This window comes from Equus przewalskii, chromosome 1 (genome assembly GCF_037783145.1).
Source record: "Equus przewalskii isolate Varuska chromosome 1, EquPr2, whole genome shotgun sequence".
Lineage (NCBI taxonomy): Eukaryota > Metazoa > Chordata > Mammalia > Perissodactyla > Equidae > Equus > Equus przewalskii.
This window is the reverse complement of record NC_091831.1, coordinates 80,525,340-80,547,347: the sequence shown is the minus strand read 5'-3', so window position 1 is coordinate 80,547,347 and position 22,008 is coordinate 80,525,340. Positions and strand designations below refer to the sequence as shown.

The following is a 22,008-nucleotide window of genomic DNA, read 5'->3' as shown; positions in this document are numbered from 1 at the left end:
TGAGAAAAAAGAATAAAGCTGGAGGCATCACAATTCCTGACTTCAAAACATGCTACAAAGCTATAGTTATCAAAACAGCATGGTACTGGTACAAAAAAAGACAAACAGATCAATGGATTAGAATTGAAAGCCCAGAAATAAAACTACACATCTATGGACAGTTAAGCTTTGACAAAGGAACCAAGAACATACAATGGAGAAAGGAAAGTCCCTTCAATAAATGGTGCTGGGAAAACTGGACAGCTACCTGCAAAACTGTGAAAGTAGACCATTATCTTGAACCATATGGAAAAATTTACTCCGAATAGATTAGAGATTTGCATGTAAGAACTGAAACCATAAAAATCCTAGAAGAAAATATAGGCAGTACACTCTTTGATATTGGTCTTAGCCACATCTTTTTGAATCCATGTCTACTTGGGTAAGGGAAACAAAAGAAAAAGTTAACAAATGGGACTACATTGGACTAAAAAGCTTCTACAAAGCAAAGGAAACCATCAACAAAATGGAAAGACAACCCACCAACTGGGAGAAAATATTTGCAAATCATTTATCAGATAAGGGGTTGATTTCCAAAGTATATAAAGAACTCTCACAACTCAACAAAAAAAAACCCGCAAACAACTCGATCAAAAAATGGGCAGAGAATATGAACAGACTTTTTTCAAAGGAAGATATACAGATGGCCAACAGGCACATGAAAAGATGCTCAACGTCACTAATCACTAGGGAAATGCAAATCAAAACTTCAATGAGATATCACCTTACACCAGTCAGGATGGCTGTAATTACCAAGACCAAAAACTAATGTTGGAGAGGATGTGGAGAAAAGGAAACACTCATACACTGCTGGTGGGAATGCAAACTTGTGCAGCCACTATAGAAAACAGTATGGATATTCTTCAAAAAATTAAAAATTGAAATACCATATGACCCAGCTATCCCACTACTGGGTATCTACCCAAACAACTTGAAATCAACAAACCAAAGTTACATATGTACCCCTATGTTCATTGCAGCACTATTCACCATAGCCAAGACATGGGAACAATCCAAGTGCCCATCAACTGATTATGGGATAAAGAAGATGTGGTATATATATACAATGGAATACTACTCAGCCATAAAAAAAAGACAAAATCATCCCATTTGCAACAACGTGGATGGACATGGAGGGTATTAAGCTAAGCGAAATAAGCCACACTGAGAAAGACAAACACCAGATTATTTCACTTATATGTGGAATATAAACAAACACATGGACAAAGAAAATAGTCCCACGGTTAGTAGGGGAAGAGGGGTGGAGGGTTGGCACAGAGGGTGAAGGGGAGCACCTATGTGGTGACAGACAAGAAATAATGTACAACCGAAATTTCACAATGATATAAAGTATTATGAATCTCAATTAAAGAAATTTTAAAAAAGAATAAATCATTGCTACACGAAACAGCATGGATAACTCTGTGAAAAATGTTGAGGGAAAGGAAGCCAGAGAAAAAGAATTTCTAGAACTGGCAAAAGTACGTTTCGATGATCAAATTCAAAATAGTTGTTATCTCTTGGTGTGGGCTATTGACTGGTAAGGGGCACAAGGAAACTTATGATGAGATGAAAATGTTTTAGTTTAGTTCGTGTAGTGGTTACATGGCTATTTATATGTGTAAAACATTATTGATCTGTACAATTAAAATTTGTGCATTTTACAGTATGGAAATTATATCTCAGTAAAGAAAATACCAGGTTAAAACAAAAAATAAGAGCAAAGAATTTCATTGTAAAACGTCTTTCTGTTGCTTAAGGCTGTCTTTCTCGGCATATATAATTCGGGCTTTTACAACTGTAGGGCAGTCACGCCAAATCTACCTTTGGAGACTTTCACAGAAGACAGTGTAAACTATTGAGAATGATAGTAGTTTGTTACTATATGCAGTGAAACGGTAATTACGATATATTTCTGCTGGAATTTCCTATTTTCCAAATATGTACAATTAAATGTCCCCTGGGACTCTGTAGTCATTTTAATTCCTGCTCCTTTTTTTTCATAGTCCTCTAGTGAATTCTGAATGTTCCAGAGGTTTGTCCTTTTGGACCTGTGTGTCCTCACTGGTGAGGGTACATACGCCTGTGGTAAATATATCATAAAGGCATTTGAATGTATTCTCATTTGTGACTGTGATGGTCCTCACCTACTCTGAAAGGTGGGGAACAACTGGTTGATGGGAAAGTGACTAACAATAAGGTCCATGAGCAAAAAAATTGAGCTTTGTTGTCTCTTCTTTCTGACTCTTCTGGGATAGATACACAACCAACCAAGTTTGATGTTCACGATGGACATTGTGAACAATGGTGGTGTCATTGTGTCCCACAGAATGGATATAAACATGTTCAGGAATTCTAAATAGTAACATCAGAAACAGTAGTGCATATTTGGGACAGTTTGTATTTTCTTAAAAGTCTAGGATTTACCAGTCAGATTGTCATGGGGGAAAACTATGAGTGTTAATCCTAGAGAGTTGGGACATCTCTGTCTTCCTTGAAAAAAATAACTTTAATAATTTCCTATTAACAAGACATAGGCATCCATTGATTTTTTAATAGGTGAAAGAAAGGTACATCTCAGTTAAAAGTGTTTCCTTTTCCTTTAGCCTGGGAGAAGGATCCCGATTAGTTGGAAGAAAAGCAAAGCACATTATCAAAGAAGCTGTTTCCTGTGAGCTGCTTCTGGGTGAGGACTTGATCATGAGGATGACTTGTAATTAACCAGGCAAATATTTAAACCAGAGACTGGTTATGTCTAAGCTTGTGTTGTGGATCATGCCTAGTGAAAATAATAGCTTTGGTCAATCAAAGAATTAAGTAAAATGCAGGTTAATTATGGCGACATTCACTAGAGCACTGATGTCTGCAATGTCACATGGCAAAGGGCACAGGTATGTAGTTATTACAGGGAAGGACTAAAGAACTGTAAAAGAAATTCCAATCTGCCATGCCAACCCTCTTTGGGATGTGATAGGTGACAGCTGCCTTATGTCGCCTCTGCTTTTGCCCCAAGTGAAATCCACAAAGAATAAGTGAAAAAAGAGAATTCTTTATCTAAGAAAGTGGGAGGAATTTGGTAGTTTTCTAGTGGATGGAAGAGGGAATCTTGAGGGGGGTGAGAAAAGGGATATGAAAAAGAAAGATAATCAAAGACAGGGAAAGAGAAAGAATATGGTGGAAGTGATGCGGCGTGACATCCAAGTCTATGTAAAAAAGGCAACCTAGCTTCTGCCTGGTTCCCTCTCTTGGGACATTCACTCTGAGGCTACTCTGAAGCCACCATGGTGAGAGATCACCTAGAGGAACTGCATAGAGACAGAGAGAGATGCTGGAGGATTCCCAGCTCTTTGAATCTTTTAGCTCAAGTACCAGACATGTGAGTCAGGAAAGCTTTGAAAGATGCTAGCCCTGAATAGTCTGAATGGAACTGCAGGTGAACCTGAGTGGGAACCACCCAGCTGAGCCCTGTCAACTCCCAGGACAATGAGAAACAAAAGTAATAAGTAATTGTTTTTGTTTTGATACCACTAAAATTTGGGCTGGTTTGTTGGCAGCCAAAGATTCAAGGTGATATTTTACAGAAGAATGATTCTTGGACTTTTAAGAACATGTGCTAAGGGGAATGAATTTATTTTTATTTCAATCTAAAAGAAAGCGCAGGAGGAATATACAGTAAAATATATTCCAAATACATTCATTATCTGCAATTTTTAATTAAAATTTTATTTTGGGCTCAAATTTTTATTTGTATATTCACATACAATTGTAAGAAATAGTACAGAGAGATGCCGTATACCCTTTATCTAGTTTCCCCAATAGTAAGAGCTTGAAAATTACAGTATAATATCACAACCAAGATATTGACATTGACACAGTCAAGATACAGAACATTTCCAACCATAGGGATCCCTCATGTTGCTGTTTTAACATGCTTTAATCCCTTTCCTTACCACCGTCAACCACTAATCTGTTCTCCATTTCAATGATTTTATCCTTTCAAGAATGTTACATAACTAGAATCAAACAATATATAAGCTTTTGGGAATTGTTTTTTCACTCAGCATAATTCTCTGGGGACTTATGCAAGTTGTGTGTGTATCAATAATTCATTTCTCTTTACTGCTAAATAGTATTCCATGGTATGGATGTACCATAGTTTGGTTAACCCTTCACCCATTGAAGGTGATCTGGGTTGTTTCCTGTTTTTAGTTATTAAAAACAAAGCTGCTGTAGACATTTATGCACAACTTTTTGTTGGAACATAGGTTTTCATTTCTCTGGAATAAATGCCCAGGAGAACAATTGCTGGGTTGTTTGATAGTTGCATGTTTAATTTTTGGAGAAGCTGTCAAAATGTTTTCTAGAGTGTCTGTACCATTTTGCGTTCTTTTACATCCCTAGCTATAATGTAGGAGAGACCCAGTGTCTCCAAATCCTCACCAGTATTTGTTTTTTTTGCTATTTTCCGTTTTAGTCATTTGTATAAATATGTAGTTGTATATCATTGTAGTCTTTTTCTTGGTAAATTCCTTGGGATTTTCCCGATATTCATGTCATCTGCAAATAGGGACAGTTTCACTTTTTCTTTTGATCTGTGTGTCTTTTATTTCCTTTCCTTGTCGTATTGCACTGGCTAGACTTCCAGTACACTACTGAATAAGAATAGTGAGTGTATATCCTTGCCTTGTCCCTAATCTCAGGGGGAAAGCATTCAGTGTGTCTCTATTAAGTAGAATGTTAGCTGTGGGTTTTTGTAGGTGCTTTTTAGCAAGTTTAGTGAGTTAGCTTGTATTTGTATTTTTCAGAGAGTTTTAACAGGTGTTGAATTTTTACAAATACATTTCTGCGTACAATGACGTATCTGAATTTTCTTCTTTAGCCGCTTAATGTGGTGGATTGCATAGATTGATGTTCAAATATTGAATGAGCCTTGCATCTCTGGAATAACCTTCGATTCGTCATGGTGTATAACTCTTTGTATATATTACTGAACTCTTTTGCTAATTTTTGTTGAGGATTTTTGCATCTACGTTCATGAAGGACATTGGCCTGTAATTTTCTTTATGTACTGTCTTTGTCTGGTTTTGGTATCAGGGCACGCTATGAACTAAATTGTGTCCCCCCAAAATTCGTATGTTGAAGCCCTAACCCCCCACAAGTCTATCTTGGATATAGGGCACTTAAGGAGGTGATTAAGGTTAAATGAGGTCATAAGAGTAGGGCTTTGTTTAAATAGAACTAGTGCCCATATAAGAAGAGGTGGGGTCACCAGAGTTATCTCTCTCTGCCACATGGGGACATTGCAAGAGGGTAGCCATCTGCAAGCCAGTAAGGGAGCTCTTGCCAGAACCTAAGCGTAGTCGATGTGATCAGTTTATATTTTACAGGTACTTGAAAAGAATGTGAATTCTTTGTCGTTGAGTGGAGTGTTCTACAGTTGTTGGTTAGAGCCTGTTGGTTGATGGTGTTTTTGAGTTCTTCTATATCCTTACTGATTTTCTGTCTACTTGTTCTATCAATTGTTGAGAGAGTGATGGTGAAGTCTGCAAATATGTGTGTTGATTTGTCTTCTTCTCCTTTCAGTTCTATCGGTTTTCACTTTACATATTTTGCAGCTCTGTTATTTGGTGCACACATTTCAAATTGCTATGTCTTTCTGATGGACTGATCCTTTCATCATTGTGTAATGGTCCTCTCTGACTGATATTTTCTTTGCTCTGTAGTCTACTTTTTCCGATATTACCATAACCACTCATGCCCTCATCTGATAGATATTTGTATTAAAAATATTTTCCTGTTCTTTTATTTTCAAACTGCCTATATTGTTATATTGAAAGTGAGTGTTTGTAGACATCACATGGTTGGATTATATTTTTTAATCCACTTTATCAATATGTCTTTTAATTGGCTTATCTAGACTATTCACAATTAATCTAATAATGGTAATTTTTTATTCCTTAGGGCTTAAGTCTACCATTTTATGTATTGTTTTCTGTTTATTTTCATTTCTCTGTTTTTTTCCCCTGAATTCATGTGGGTTACTCGAAATGTTTTTATAATTCCATTTTATCTATAATTCTTTTTTTTTTTTTTTTAAATCCCTCCCTCTCTCTCTTTTTTTTTTTTTTAAAGATTTTATTTTTTCCTTTTTCTCCCCAAAGCCCCCCAGTACATAGTTGTATATTCTTCGTTGTGGGTCCTTCTAGTTGTGGCATGTGGGACGCTGCCTCAGCGTGGTCTGATGAGCAGTGCCATGTCCCCGCCCAGGATTCGAACCAACGAAACACTGGGCCGCCTGCAGCGGAGCGTGCGAACTTAACCACTCGGCCACGGGGCCAGCCCCTATCTATAATTCTTTTGAGCATATCTCTTTGCCTAGCATTTTTAGTGGTTGTTGAAGATACGATTTTCTTTCTATTTAGAGAACTTCCTTTGGCCATTCTTTTAGGATAGGTTTGCTGGTGACAAATTCTCTTTGTTTTCCTTCATGTGAGGATGTTTTTATTTCCCCTTCATTCCTGAAAGATATTTTCACTGGATATAGGATTCTAGATATAGGGCTCTATATATTGACAGTTGTTTCTTTTCAGCACTTAAAAATATTATACTATTTCTTTCTGGCCGCCATGGTTTCTGATGAGAAATCTACTGTCATTGAGTTGTTCTTTCCCACGGGTAATGTATTGTTTCTTTCTTGTTGCTTTCAAAATTTTTCTTGTCTTTAATTACCAGAAGTTTGAATATGATGTTTCTTGGTGTGCACCTCTTTGGATTTTTCTTATTTGGAATTGTCTCTGTTTCTTGAATCTGTGTGTTACATTGTTTGACAAATTTGAGCAGTTTTCAGCCTTGTTTCTCCAAGTCCTTTTTCAACCTCGCTCTGTTTCTCCTCTTTTTCAGACTCCAGTGGCATGAATGTTAGCTCTTTTGTTGTAGTTCCACAGGTCCATGAGGCTGTATCTGTTGTTTTTAGTCTACTTTCTTTTTTTTGTTCAGTCTGGGTACTTTCTATTGTTCTATCTTCCAGTTCATTGATTTTTCCCTCTACCCCCTCATTCTGCTTTTGAGAGCTCATCCATTGACTTTTTAAAAAATTTCATTATTGTATTTTTCAGCTGCAAAATTTCCATTTGGTTCTTCTTTATGTCTTCTATTTTTGGGGTGAAAATTTCTATCTTTAAAATTTATTTCAAGCACATTTGTTATTGCTCATTGGAGCATTTTTAAGAGGGTGCTTTAAACTGTCATATTATTCTAATATCTGTCATTTTGATTTTGGTGATTGATTGATAGTTTTTTTTTTCATTCAAGTTGAAGTTTCCTTGTTCTTGGTATGACAGGTTATTATCCAGTGAAACCTGAACATTTTGGGTGTTATTTTATAAGAATAACTCTTATTTAAAGTTTGTGCTTTATCTGGTGTTCTTTGGCACTGCTCTGGCAGAATAAATGAGAGCTTCACCTTATTACCACGAGATGTGGGTTAAGGTTCCCAACTTGACCTGTCAACCACACCTTAGTAACATAATGTAATTTGAGACTTCATAAAGGCTGGGAGAGTTGTATGTACTGCACTTTGAAGATTTTCGTGGAGGACAATACAGACATTTTGGAGTCCATATTATTATAATCATAATGAAAGAATAACCATAATGATTGTATTATAATTTTCTATTTCCAACAATACCCAATTGGCAGCCACCAGGGGTCCTAGAGGGACATTGATCTCTAGATGAACTTGTTCTTCTAATGAGGTCTGGTGTGTCTGGGGTCTGCCTACTGGTCCTAGTGGATCCTGATTGGTGTCAAGAGACAGTCCAATATGAAATATATGATGGGTAAAGTTAATTTCACTTTCATCTCTGCTCCCAATGACATCTGAGTTCTCCCCAATCTGGAGAGGTAAGGGAGTGGTAATGCATTCTACTTGCCCTGCAATGCATGTCAGTAAAATACTGTGTCAAAGGGACCAGTTTGATTGAGGAGGCTATTGTCTCTGACCATGTCCTGAAGAATTTTCCCTGCTGGTGGTGTGGCTCATGCAGAAGTAGGCTGGGAGTCTGGGGACCCTGGAGCCTGCAAAGAGGGTATGAAAGCTTTTTGAGATTCCAAGTGAAATCACTCTCAGACACCAGTAGAACTTTGTGGGCAGTATGTGCTCTCCTTTCTTTCCCAGGATTTCATCAGGCAAGATTGCCATGGAGCCATAACTTCAGTTTATCTCAATTGTGTAAAGCTCTGCATTATTATGAAGGATGCTTAGCAGCCACGGTGCACATCTTGAACTTTTTTCTGGGACCAATCAGGGTCATCTCAAATGCAAGCATTTCTTTCTTTCCTTTTTTTTGTTTTACATTTGTAACTGCCTAGACCAGCATCTTGGTTCGTTGGAAGAGTGAAAAAGAAGAGGACAGAGCTCTGGTTGCTGCATCTGGGTGAGTGCGTAGCCTTAGTGTGATTGGATATTTTTGCTATTAATTTACTGTAAACTGAAGAAGAGTCTGTTCCTCTTCAAGCTGGTGTCACATTCTAAAAGAGTGGGCGTTTGGCCAAATCAGACAGCAAATTCAGAGATCAGAGACAGAAACACTAGTTAACCAGAGTGACAAAGGCTCACATAAGATAAGTCTATGGATTTAAAGGGTGAAAGAGAATATTTAGTTTAGGTAGCAAATAAGAGAGAGAGTGAATTAGAAAATAATTGCTGGAGCCAAGGCATGCAATCCCTCTTTCTATCCTCAGGCTGGTGTCCCTTATGTATAGGGACTGAAAGGGTCACAAGACAGAGATTCTCCCTTAGACGGACCACTTGGCACAGATTGGAGGCAAGATTCTCCTCTCCTGCTGACTGGTCTCAAGCTCAGTAGGAAAATGGCCTGGGCTGGGAGTCCTTCTGCTATTCTTCTAATCTAACTCACTTTAGAAGGCTGTCGCTGGAGCCTCAGGAAATTCTCCCACAAGTGATTTTTTGACCTCAAATATAAATGACAAATCCTAAAGATATCATGTGGGAATATTTTTTGTGAGACGATAGGCTCCATGACCATAAGTTTTTTTTAAGGCTACAGTCGTCCCTTTGCAATATGCACCTTGTGATGTATGATTCAAGTGGTATCTTACCGGAAATATGTTGCATGATCAGATTATAAATAGAAGAAGGACTTTTTTCTCTGCTTGGCAATAGACTACATAGGAAAATGACTAACACTGTTAAAATTATATTATCTTTTATGAAAACTTGGAGTCATATGCACCGTTCTTATTTATCTAGGATTTGAGGCTACATTTAACATAAACATATTCAAAGATAAAAATCACTTATTTTTACTTAATCCTGGGCAAAAACTACACATAAAATATAATATTTAAAATAATAAACTAATGTAGTCACCATGCCTACACTATTTTATAGGTTTAATAAAATAAGAGTTTTCATTTTTCAGTCATGACATTCTGCAAAATAGCTCAAAGAGAGTTGATTGAAGAAATGGAAAAGTCAATGATGGGAGATGCAAGAAACAGGACAGCAGTCCAGGAATTCACCCTGGAGGGCTTTCCATCTGTCCAGCCCCTTGGGAAGGTTCTCTTCCTGGTGCATCTGCTGGCGTACCTGGCCTCCATCATGGGAAACACACTCATAATCACCATCACTTGGGCTGACCATCGCCTCCAGACACCTATGTATTTCTTCCTCAGCAGTTTCTCCTTTTGTGAATGCTGTTTCATAACCACTGTTATTCCTAAGTTGCTGGCCATGTATCTGTCAGGGAGGAAATCAATTTCCTTTGCTGCCTGCTTCACACAAGCCTTTGTCTTTCTTTTCGTGGGGACAACCATTTTCTTCCTCATGGCTGTATTATCCCTGGATCGGTACCTGGCCATTTGCAAACCTCTGTATTACCTGACCGTCATGAACCCAAGGATGTGTTTCCTCCTGGTCATTATCTGCTTGGCTTTGGGATTCTTCCTCATGGTGGTTCCAGTTATTTTGCTTTCCCAGTCATCCTTCTGTGGCCCCCATGTCATCCCTCACTTCTTCTGTGATTTTGGGCCCTTGACTAAGCTCTCCTGTTCTGATACCAGATCTATTGAAATGTTAGCCTTTGCCATGGATTCATTTGTCCTTTTGACATCACTTATCATAACCATCATTGCATACAGCAACATAGTATTCTCAATCGTGTGTCTCCCATCAGCCAAAGAGCGACAGAAAGCTTTCTTCACCTGTTCATCTCACCTCATTGTCCTCTCTCTGATGTACAGCAGCTGTATTCTGATATATATGAAACCAAAGCAAACAACCTTGCTGGATTCCAACAGAGAGGCTGCACTTATGAACACAGTGGTGACCCCGCTGCTGAACCCTGTCGTCTATACTCTGCGGAACAAGCAGGTTCACCAGGCTCTGAGGGATGCTTTGTCCAGGATTAGATTGCAGAGATAGAACACAGACTCTCAGAAGGAGAATGCATCTTCTTCATATAAAGCAATCTCCCTCCTATTTATGGAATCCCCTATATGGACTTACAAATGTGGTTTTAAAGATTCTGCTTGTTTATTCTTCAAATAGGGGCTAATTTATCTTACAATCCAGTATAGTCCACTATTTGAAAGCTCTAATATTCTTCTTTAGATTGAGATGCAAATGTCTTCCTGGAGCTTCTATTTACTAGTTTTAGATCAATAGCATTCAACACATTTAATGAAGAACCTCATGTACACGAATTTGTTTGACGCATGTGGAATCTCAAAGTTGAGAAGTTGTGGTTTCAAGCGTCTACTTGTGGTAAGTGCAAGAGGATGGGGGATGAAATTCACAAGTATTAGGAATGTCAAATTGGTTCAAGGATAGACGTAACATGGTCGGTACACTGAGTTTTGGAGGACACATACATACATAACTGTCACGATGTTAATAAAATTACTTACAGTGACTCAATACAATTGTTTACAATGACTATTCTGTATATAATTGAATATAAATCTTTAAATCTAGTTCCCACTATGATGAAAACATGTAAATGTCTGTAGTTTAAATTGAATGTTCCCGTTGGTTTTACTGGTATACAGGTTGATTTCAGTACCGAAGACCTAAAAGCAAAGTACCTAAGGTAGAGAAGCATTATAAGTTCTGGAAGAAGGAATTGAATAGTTAAGATTGTTTCCATAGTACAAAAAAAAATTTAAAGGAATGCCAGGGGGAATCTAATCATGGTGAAAAGAAGTCTGAGTGTGAATGTACAGTTTCCAATGAGTGTATAATCAAGTGTCTCCATTTGTGGAATGAGAGGTTTGATGCGCTAATCTCTGGGTGTCCATTGTTGGTACTAATGACACTATTGCTACCTCATATGACCCATGAGGCCCACTTTAATGGAACTACAATTTGTCTGGCAAGGAGAAGATGATGGGATGTTTTAATGGAAAAATTACAACTGTAACCTAGTTTTTCAAGATTTTGATAGGAAATGATAGATTTGGAGACAAAGTGCTGTGAGAAAATCCCTGGAGTGGGAGGTTGCTTGGCATGGTTGGTTAATGGCTATTATCATGCTTTGCTCTGACCACATTATTCTGTGACTGCAGGAATGATAAATGGCTGTGTTGTGAAGATTTTGGGCACACAATTATGTGAGAATTAGACTCAACTCGACTCAACTAACAGAACACATTTTGTCCATCTTGTGCATACATAACAATTTCCGTATATTTTTTGTGTAGGCTTGTCTCTTTTCCTGACATTTGGGATACTTTCTTTGCTTAAGGTATCACATTGTCAATATATCTTTCCCCAGAATGACCTATGAACTGTGCGGTTATTGGCAGCAGGGTCTCCCCATAGGAGTACACAGGGCAGTGGAGGCTGATGACAGCAGCTGGGCTGGGGGCGTGCAGGTGCATACCTAGGGGGTTTTGGGGAAGGTGAGCCCGGTTGTGCAGGCTAGTAACAGGAGCCAGGTCTCAATCTGGGCCCATACGCAGCTGTTAATATTCAAAATATATAAGGAACCAATGCAAATAAATTACAACAAAACCCCAAATAATCCAAATATAATAATAGGCAAAGAACTCGAATAGATACTTTTCCAAAGAAAACATTCAAATGGCCAAGAAATAGTGAATAAAAAATGTTCAACATCATTAATCATCAGGGAAATGCAAATCAAAACCACAATGAAATATGAGTTCACACCTATTAGAATTGCCATTATGAAAAAAATCAAGAGACAAGAAGTATTGGTGAGGATGCGGAGAAAAGGGAACCTTTGTAGCCTGTTGATGTGAATGTAAATTGGAGCAGCCACTATGGAAAGTAGAATGGAGGGTTCTCAAAAAATAGAACTACCATATGATCCAACAATCCAACTTCTGGGTGTATATCCAAAGGAATTGAAGTCCAGATGTTGAAGAGATCTGCACTCTCATCTTCATTGCAGCATTGTTCATAATAGGCAAGATATACAAACAATCTAAGTGTCTATTGATGGATGAATGGGTAAAGAAACTTTGGTATATTACTGAGTTTTAAAAAGGAAGGAAATCCTGAAATATGTGACAACATGGATGTACGTGGAGGACATTGTACTAAGTCAAATAGGCCAGATGCAGAAAGACAAATAGTACATGATCTCACTTTCATGAGGAATCTAAAATATTCAAACACGCAGGACCAGAGTTAGAATAGTGGTTACCAGGGGTTGGGAGGAGACAGAAAGGGGGAGGTGTCAATCAAAGTATGCAAAGTTTCAGTACTGCAGCATCAATAACTCTGCAGGTCTGCTGTACAACACAGGCCCTTTTGTTACACCACTGTATTGTATAGTTAAGATTTTGCTAAAAGGGTAGATCCTACATTACGTGCGCTTACCACAAATCTTGATTGTGACGATGGTTTTGTGAGTGTGTACACATCTCCAATCTCATCAAGTTGTATGCATTAAATCAGTACAGCCTTTTGAATGTCAACCATACTTCAGTAAAGTGACTTTAAAAAAGCAAATTGCACTTCTCTGAGTCTACTTATGTCTCAGACGAAAGTTTTATTGGATGGGATGAATAGGATGTTAGACATTGCAGATGAAAGATGAGTAAACTTGAAGATATGGTTATAGAAACCTTTAAAAATAAAACACACAATGAAAAAAATAATCCACCTAAAACTGAAAGAAGCATCAGTGTAGTGTGGGACAAATCAAGCAAGCCAGCACGCATAGAGCTAGATTTCTGATGGAAGAGTGCGTGTGTGGAGGGGGATAACAAAAAGGACTTAAGGAAACAGTGGCCAAAATTTTTCCAGATTTCATGAAAACAGCATCAAAAACTTCAGCATAACCCAAGCACTAGAAACATGAAAAAATCATGACATCAAGGCATACAACAATCAAATTGCTCAAAGCCAGTGACAAAGAGAAAATCTTCAAAGTAGCCAGAAGAAAAAAAGACACGTTTCATACAGAGGAACAAAGATAAAGATAACAAAGATTTCTCTTTGAAAATAAGTAAGTGAGAATACAATGGCACAATTCTTAAAGGACTGTGAATAAAAATCTGCCAACCTAGAATTCTATATTCATGAAAATATCTTTAAAAAAGGAAGGCATACAAAAGAAAAAAGAGTCAATCACCAGCAAATCCACAGAATAATAGTTGGTAAAGTCAGTCATCCCAAAAGAAAGAAAATTAGACCAGATGGAAATATGGATCTATGCAAAGGAATGAAGAGCAACAGACAGTAACTAGCTTGGTAGGCATATAAGATATTTTTCAAGTTATTTGAATTTCTTTGAAAGATAATTGACTCTGTCAACAACAATAGTAACAAGACACTGTGGGGCTTATAACATATGTATAAGGAAAACGTATGACAAGATTTGCATGAAGGCTGATAGGCTAGAAATGGAAGTATTTTATTATAGTTTTCTTATATGTGAAGTGGTAAAATATCACTGAAGGTAGACAAGTAAAACAGTTATACTATAAACTCTGAGGCAATCACTGAAATAAAAATCAGAGTTATAGCTAAGAAGCCCACAAAGGTGATAAAATAGAATCATCACAATAGGACAGTAGGAAACATTTGGGCTGATGAATATTTTCACTATAATCATTGTGGTGGTGATTTTACAACTGTTTAAATATGTCAAAACTTATCAGATTGTACGCTTGAAATATATTCATTTTATTGGATATTAATGATCCCTCAGTAAAGCTGTTTAAAAGACAATAAAGCTGATTACAGTGGAATATTAAAAATGCTTGATTAATTCAAAGGAAGAAAGGAGAAAATAAGGAATATATAATGCTGGGGACAAATAGAAGGAAACGTCAAGACTGTAGAGTTAAACCTAACTTTACAATAATGAGATTAAATGTAAATGGACTAAGCACTCAAATTACAACAGAGAGAGAGATTACAATATTAGGTAAAAAGGAAGACATTGCTATGAGCTGGTTATAAGAATAACGTTTAAATACAAAGACAGAGTAGAAATTTCACACAAACATCAAGCTTGTGTAACTATAGTAATATATACAAAAATAGACTTCACAGCCAAGTGTATTTTCAGAGAAAGAGGTAAATTTACAGTGATAAAGGGATGAAACTATCAAGAAGACATAATGTACATATACGTGCATACAATGAAAGAGCTTAAGAATACTTGAAAGAACTAAAAGGAGAAATAATAAAAAATCCACAATGATAGTTGGAGCTTTTAACACCATAATTTCAGTAAATAATAGAACAAAAAGGCCCCCCAAAATCAGTAATTGTATAGAAGATTTGTACGATTCTATCAACTAAGTGGACATAACTGATAATCTTAGATCATTACATTAAGCATCTACAGAGTGAACATTCTTGTCAGGTGCACATGGAAATTTCACCAAGATCGATTTTATGCTGAGTTGTAAAACAAACCTCAAAACATTTCAAAAGACCAAAAATATACAGAATATGTTCTGCAATCATGATTGAATTAAATAAGAAAGCAATAATTTATCTAGAAAATTTCTCAATACTTGGATATAAGCCATACATTTCTAAATAGAGCATGGATTATAGAAACTATTGCTAAGGAAATTTGAAGATATCTTGGCCACACAAAAATGAAAACACAACATATTAAAATTTGTGGAATGCAACCTAAAGCCATGCTTAGAGGGAAATTTATAGCATTAATGCACATATTAGAACAAACAAAGGTATAAAATGAATCATTTAAGTTTCCAACTTTAAAATGTAGGAGATGAAAAGGAAATAACACCCAAAGTATGCATAAATATACAAATTCACATAAATATGAAAGCACATAGATATGAATCAATGAAGTCAAAAGCAAATAATATATTAACAAAACAAATTTGATTCTTCAAAATGACTCATAAAATTGTTCAACTCTTAGCAGGACTGATCAAGAAAAAAGATATCATACAGTATTTGTCTTTCTCTAACTTTTTCCTCTTAGCATATTGTCCTTTAGAACCATGGATGTTGTTGCAAATGGCAAGATTTCCTTCTTTCTCATGGCTGAATAATATTCCATTTTAATATATATAGACAGAGAACATCTTTTTCAATTAATCGGTTGACAGACACTTAAGTTACTTCTCTATTTTGACTATTGTGAGTAATGCTGTGATAAACATGAAAGTGCAGATACATCTTCCATATCCTGTTTCACTTCCTTTGAGTACATACCCAGAAGTGAAATTGCTGGATCATATGGTAGTTCTATTTTTAACTTTTTGAGGAACCTCCATATGTTTTCTGTAGAGGTTAAACCAATTTACAGAGAATGCCTCTGATTAAAAACGACTTACAAGACCAAATGTTGGTGAGAATGCAGAGCACATTGAATTCCCATGCACTGCTGCTGACAGTCTAAATGCAATTTTGGAAGCTCTTTTGCAATTTCTTATAGTGTTAAGACCTATGTTACAATTAATTCAGTACTTTCACACCAAGTTATATACTCAGGAGAAATGAATGCTATGTTTTAAAAAACACTTATACCAGAATATTCACAGTAGCTTTATTAATAGTAACCCTGAGCTGGAAAGGATATGAATGTCCTTCAATAGAAGAATGGAAACCTGTGGTGTACATGTATAATGGACTACTACTGTGCAGTATAAAATAATAAATCATTGACAGATGAAACAGCATGGATAACTCTGGGAAACATGTTGAGGGGGAAAGAAAAGCCAGAGAAAAGGAATTTCCAGAACTGGCAAAAGTAAATTTTGACAATCAAATTCAAAATAGTTGTTTTCACTTGGTGTGGGCAATTAACTGGTAAGGGGCACAAGGAAACATGATGAGATGAAAATGTTTTCCAGTTTGATTTGTGTAGTGGTTACATGGCTATTTATATGTGCAAAAAATTATTGATCTGTACAATTAAAATTTGCATTTTACAGCATTGAAATTATACCTCAATAAAGAAAATACCAGGTTAAAACGAAAAATAAGAGCAAAGAATTTCATTGTAAAATGTCTTTCTGTTGCCTAAGGCTGTCTTTCTCACATATGTAATTCGGGCTTTTACAACTGTAGGGCAGTCACTCCAAATCTACCTTTGACGACTTTCGCAGAAGACTGTGTAGATTATCGAGAATGATGGTAGTTTGTTAGCATATGCAGGGAAATGGTAATTACGATATATTTCTGGCGGAATTCCCTATTTCCAAACGTGAGCAATTAAATGTCCCGTGGGACTCTGTTGTGATTTTAGTTCCTGCTCCCTCTTTTCATAGTCCTCTAATGAGTTCTGAATGTTCCAGAGGTTTGTCCTATGGGACCTTGTGTGTCTTCAGTGGTGATGGTAAATAAACCTGTGGTAAACATATCATAAGGGAATTTGAATGTATTCTCATTTATGACTCCAATAATCCTCACCTACTCTGAAAGGTGGGGAGCAACTGGTTGATGGGAAAGTGGCTCACAACAAGGTCCACGAACAAAGAAACTGACCTTTGTTGTCTCTTCTTTCTGACGATCTTCTGGGACAGATACACAACCAACCAAGTCTGATGTTCATGATAGACGGTGTCATTGTGTCCCATAGAATGGATTTAAATACATTCAGGAATTCTAAATAGTAACATCAGCAGAACCTAGTGCATATTTGGGATAGTTTTTTTTTTTTTAAAGATTTTTTTTATTTTTTCCTTTTTCTCCCCAAAGCCCCCTGGTACATAGTTGTGTATTCTTCGTTGTGGGTTCTTCTAGTTGTGGCATGTGGGACGCTGCCTCAGCGTGGTCTGATGAGCAGTGCCATGTCCGGGCCCAGGATTCGAACTAACGAAACACTGGGCCGCCTGCAGCGGAGCGTGCGAACTTAACCACTCGGCCACGGGGCCAGCCCCTAGTTTGTATTTTCTTAATGGTCTAGGATTTATCAGTCGTATTGTCATGGGGGAAACTATGAGTCTTAATCCTAGAGAGTTTGTACATCTGTCTTCCTTGAAAAAAAAATAGCCTTGATAATTTCCTATTAATTTAAGACATAAGGCATCCATTGGTTTTTTAACAGGTCAAAGAAAGGTACACCTCAACTAAAAGTGTTCTTTCTTTCTTTTTCCTTTAGCCTGGGAGAAACATCCTGGTCTATTGGAAGAAAAGAAAAGCTTGTTATCAAAGAAGCTCTGTTTTCTGTGAGCTGCTTCTGGGTGAGGACTTGATCATGGGGACGACTTGTGGTCTAACCAGTCAAATATTTAAACCGGAGACTGGTTATGTGTAAGCTTGTGTTCTGGATCATGCATAGGTAAAGTAATAGGTTTGGTCAATCAAACAATTAAGTAAAATGCAAGTTTATCATGGAGACTTATTCACTAGAGCACTGATATCCAACAGATGCCCAAACCCCTTCCAGAGATTGTGAATCAGTTCATCTGGTTTCTAGTAAGACATTGGCATTTTTTTTTTTGAGTGAATGTTCCTCTAGTGATTGCAATGGGAATACAGGTGTAATTCTACCACACCAAAATCTTCCCATATAACAAGAATATTCCCAGAAAAAAGAATGTTGAAGGATAATTTATGACTAACAGCAGAAGGACACACTTCCATCCTGCTAGGCTGGTAGAGTGAGAGCGAGACTGATTCACCCATTAAAAGTTTATTCATTGAGTCTGACCAACCAAGTCACGTGACCATTTTTTCCCCCATCTTTAGACCTGGTTTCTCTTAAACTCATGGACTGGGTAGTTATGAGATACTATGAAATACCTTTCCTGTTCACTCTAGGGTTTTGGCTGAATAACTCAGGCTGAATGGACTTCAGGAAAATAACTGGTTTGGAACATGGTAATAGCAAATGGCTACTTCACAGCTTTTTTATGTTTTCTATTTCCAGAGGGCTAAGGTCAGTGCTTATGAGGACTGCATACATTGCATGTCATACCTGAAGTATAGAAATTAACACTGTGACCCTTTGAAGAAATATTTTCTGTGGGATGACAGCCTCCATTGTTATCTGTTAGCTGAATCAGTTGTCTGCAAACAATAATTTTCATTTTGCATCGTTTAGCTCATGGATTAGTATTCAAAGATACCATTTTCCAAAAAAGTTAAGTTGCACATTAAAACTTATTTTCAAAAGCAAAAAATAAACCTTCACTCTTTACAGCATAATAATAGGAAAAATTCAGAATCATTTATTATAAAATATTTTAAAAATATAAAATGGTTCTTCATTCAGAATTGTAGCTGCAAGTAGTGTTTTTTAAAAGAATTCTTCAATTAAATTCTTTATTCTTTGGTGATAGTATTTTCTGCCTCACAGATCAAACAGTTGATGACAGACAGAGAGACAGAAGTAACTATGGAGGTGAAGAATGAGACAACAATTCAGGAATTCGTTCTGGAGGGGTTTCCTGCCGTCCAGCACCTGGGGAAGTTTCTTTTCCTGGTGCACCTGCTGGCGTACCTGGCCTCCATCACGGGAAACATGGTGATAATCACCATCACCTGGGTTGACCATCGCCTCCAGACGCCAATGTATATTTTCCTCAGCACTTTCTCCTTCTGTGAAAGCTGTTTTATCACCACAGTTATTCCTACCCTGCTCTCCATCTTTCTTTCAGGAAGGCAGACAATTCCCTTTACTGCTTGTCTCACACAAGCCTTTGCTTTTCTATTTCTTGGGTCAATAATTTTCTTCCTCATGGCTGTGATGTCCTTGGATCGACACCTGGCCATCTGCAAGCCTCTGCGCTACCCAACCGTCATGAACTTGAGGGTTAGTTTCCTCCTGGTTTTCTTTTGCTATACTTTGTCCTTTATCTTCATCACTGGACTGCTGGTCCAGGTTTCCCAGTTATCCTTCTGTGGCCCCAATGTCATCTCTCATTTCTTCTGTGACCTTGGCTCCTTAATTCACCTCTCCTGTTCTGACACCAGATCTGTTGAAATATATATCTTCTTCCTTGCTTTACTTGTGATTCTGATAGCCCTCATTTTAACCTTCATTGCATACAGCAACATAATAGTCACAATCGTGCGTCTCCCGTCAGCCAAGGAGCGACAGAAAGCTTTTTCCACCTGCTTATCTCACCTCATTGTCCTCTCTCTGATGTATGGCAGCTGTGTCTTTACATATGTGAAACCAAAGCAAACGAACCGGCTGGATTCGAACAGGGAGGCTGCCCTTGTGAACACGGTGGTGACCCCGCTGCTGAACCCTGTCATCTACACTCTGCAAAACAAGCAGATCCACCAGGCTCTGAGGAAGACTCTGTCCAGGATGAGACTGTAGGAATAGAGTCATAGAGCTTTGGAGGGTAAATGGATCTTCTTGCTCTTCTAGTTCAGTTTCCTCTATAGAATCTCTGTGTATGGTGATCTACTTTATGCTCATTTTCAGCTAGATGGGGACTATCTCATTTTGCAATTCAATACCTTCTACAATTTGAAAACTCAGATGAGTTATCTACATTGTGATGAGCAATATCTTCTTTGCTTTTTCTATTCATTGATCTTATATGAATTCAATTCAAACAATATTTATGGAGAGCCTAGTATACAAGTCTTTAAGCTAAGAATAAAAAAATTGCCAACCAGATTTAATAATTGCTGTTCACGATACATTCTTATGCTCAGTTTTCTGATACATAAGAAAAGTAGATAGAAACCCTTATTTACCATTTTATTTATTCAAGGTTTGACATTTCAGAAACAAGTTGTTTCTGAAAACTACATAAAATCATCATACAATAGCCTTGTGAAGATTAATGGTATTTCATTAATTGTATCTGTTTATATAAATGAATCAGCAGTGAGCTCGCTAAGTTCTCCCTTTGAGTCTTGATTTTAGAGGTATGAAGAGCTCAGTGTAACTCCAGGAGGTTAAGATGGTCCTTTCATTTTATCCTCTTCCAGCTGTACCAAATGTTGCTAATAAAATTGCCTTTAACTCTTTCTTGAAACATCAACAAAATGCCGAACTTTTAAATTTACGCTTTTTTTTCTGTAATTGATATTGCCAAGTCTTGGGTCCAACAGGTGTCTGAAATTTAGGTGGTCCCAGTACCAAATTCTCTCCTTCCACATTAGAGATTTTTTTTCTCCTTTATGTGACTTTAGGTGTAGGAGTTGCCAGTGTCTTCCAGGTTAAGCTAAATTTTAGTTGACATTTTATGCAGCCAAAACTAACAGAAGTCATAATCAGAAAAGTTTAAAAGGAAAATGAATGTATTAATAATAAAAAAGTGGCTTAGAATTGAGTCAGTTATGGTGTCTACAGACTCATTAAGGAAGTGGCTCCCACCTGATGACAATCAGCCCTGGGGGGAAGTATGCCCTGTCACGTCTGACACAGCGTGTGCACGGTGTGTATTTGATTTTTAGTACGTCTGATTCGAGTGCATATTTTCCTTTCCTGTTTGTTTTGAGAATTAATTATGTTTAAGGCATAATCTGATTAGGAAGGATTTGACACTGTCCAAAGAGTGTTGAGTGATTTAGATTTTTATGTCTGGAAATGGTTTGATTAAACACTGTTGTAGGAGTTATGTCTTCCAAGGACAGCTATGTCTATGTCTCTCCTTTCTCCAGAAAAGAGGTTAGATAAATAATTTCTGAGCCTAATATAAAGGTAGGGAAGTCCTGAGGGTTCTCTGTGTTGGTTTCTGTGCATTAGATAAAACAGCCACCACTGCCAGTCTTCACAGCCTGACCTCGTGGACCCGACTAGTGCAGGAGTTGGACCTCACCAATCAGCCCAGCCAGAGATTCTGGGTACCTCTCATCCCTTTTTGCTTGTCCAAACTGCTGTCTTTGTTGTAGTGTGCCCAGGAGACTAAGGTGTGCCAAGTCCTGTTAGTGCTCTGAGACAGGTGAGATAGAAGCCAGTCCCTCTAGCAGCTAGAAAAGTTGAGGTGCTACGTGCATGGTCCAATTCCTTATCTCCTCTGGGAGAAGCTGAGAGCTGGAGTTTATCACCTTCTCCCTCTGCACTGAGGTGGAAGAGGATCTGTGGCAAATGCCCACACTCTCCTTCAGACCACACACTCATTTAAACTGTTGCTTTACTCTCTGTTGCCCCCAACCGCCTCATGAATGTTGCAGCATATTGGCTTTCAGAGACAGGCTGGTTAGTGGAGGCTTGGTTCTGAGGAGCTGCAGAAGTGCCCACTCACTCATTCAGACTCCCAGGAGAGTAGTGTTTCCAGTCTGGCAGCTCCCAGATGCAGGCTACCTACAAGCCAGACCCTCAGGCAGCAGCTGGAGAAGTTAGGACTTCAGATGTGCAGTCTAACCCTCTCCAGGAGAAGCTGAGAGCTGGTGTTTTTCCATGCACAGTCTAGGCTGATACAGGGGGAATAGCTGTGGGAGGTGGTCGGGTTCCCATTAATACTGGTTTTTTTTATTTTAGTGGACTAGCAAGTGCTGGGCTTCTCAGCTCCTAGAAATAGGCAAGATAGGAGACACTTCCTCCAGTGACAAGCCTATAAATGGGCTGA

The 22,008-nt window shown here is 37.7% G+C and overlaps 2 protein-coding genes across 3 annotated transcripts in view; both read left to right on the top strand.

The window, feature by feature from the left end:
* LOC103555297 (olfactory receptor 13A1) overlaps positions 1-20,769 on the top strand; it is a 56,070-nt gene extending 35,301 nt beyond the window's left edge. Inside the window, exons 1-4 of one of the 2 annotated variants that reach the window (XM_008526751.2) lie at positions 8,416-8,474; positions 9,483-10,825; positions 17,631-17,712; positions 18,831-20,106. In XM_008526751.2, coding sequence (XP_008524973.2) covers positions 9,485-10,483 — 999 coding nt within the window. In that variant the 5' untranslated portion in view covers positions 8,416-8,474; positions 9,483-9,484 and the 3' untranslated portion in view covers positions 10,484-10,825; positions 17,631-17,712; positions 18,831-20,106. Of the gene's footprint in view, positions 1-8,415; positions 8,475-9,482; positions 10,826-17,630; positions 17,713-18,830 lie in introns of those variants that run through there. The other variant, XM_070569107.1, reaches the window with a different exon arrangement.
* Positions 18,870-19,802, top strand: LOC103555295 (olfactory receptor 6C74-like). The gene has a single exon (XM_008526745.1). The coding sequence runs from the start codon at positions 18,870-18,872 to the stop codon at positions 19,800-19,802; it is 933 nt and encodes a 310-aa protein (XP_008524967.1).
* Positions 20,770-22,008: the final 1,239 nt, after the last annotated feature.

Coding starts and splice junctions, on each gene's coding strand:
- LOC103555295 (XM_008526745.1), top strand. CDS start 18,870: ATGGAGGTGAAGAATGAGACAACAATTCAGGAATTCGTTCTGGAGGGG.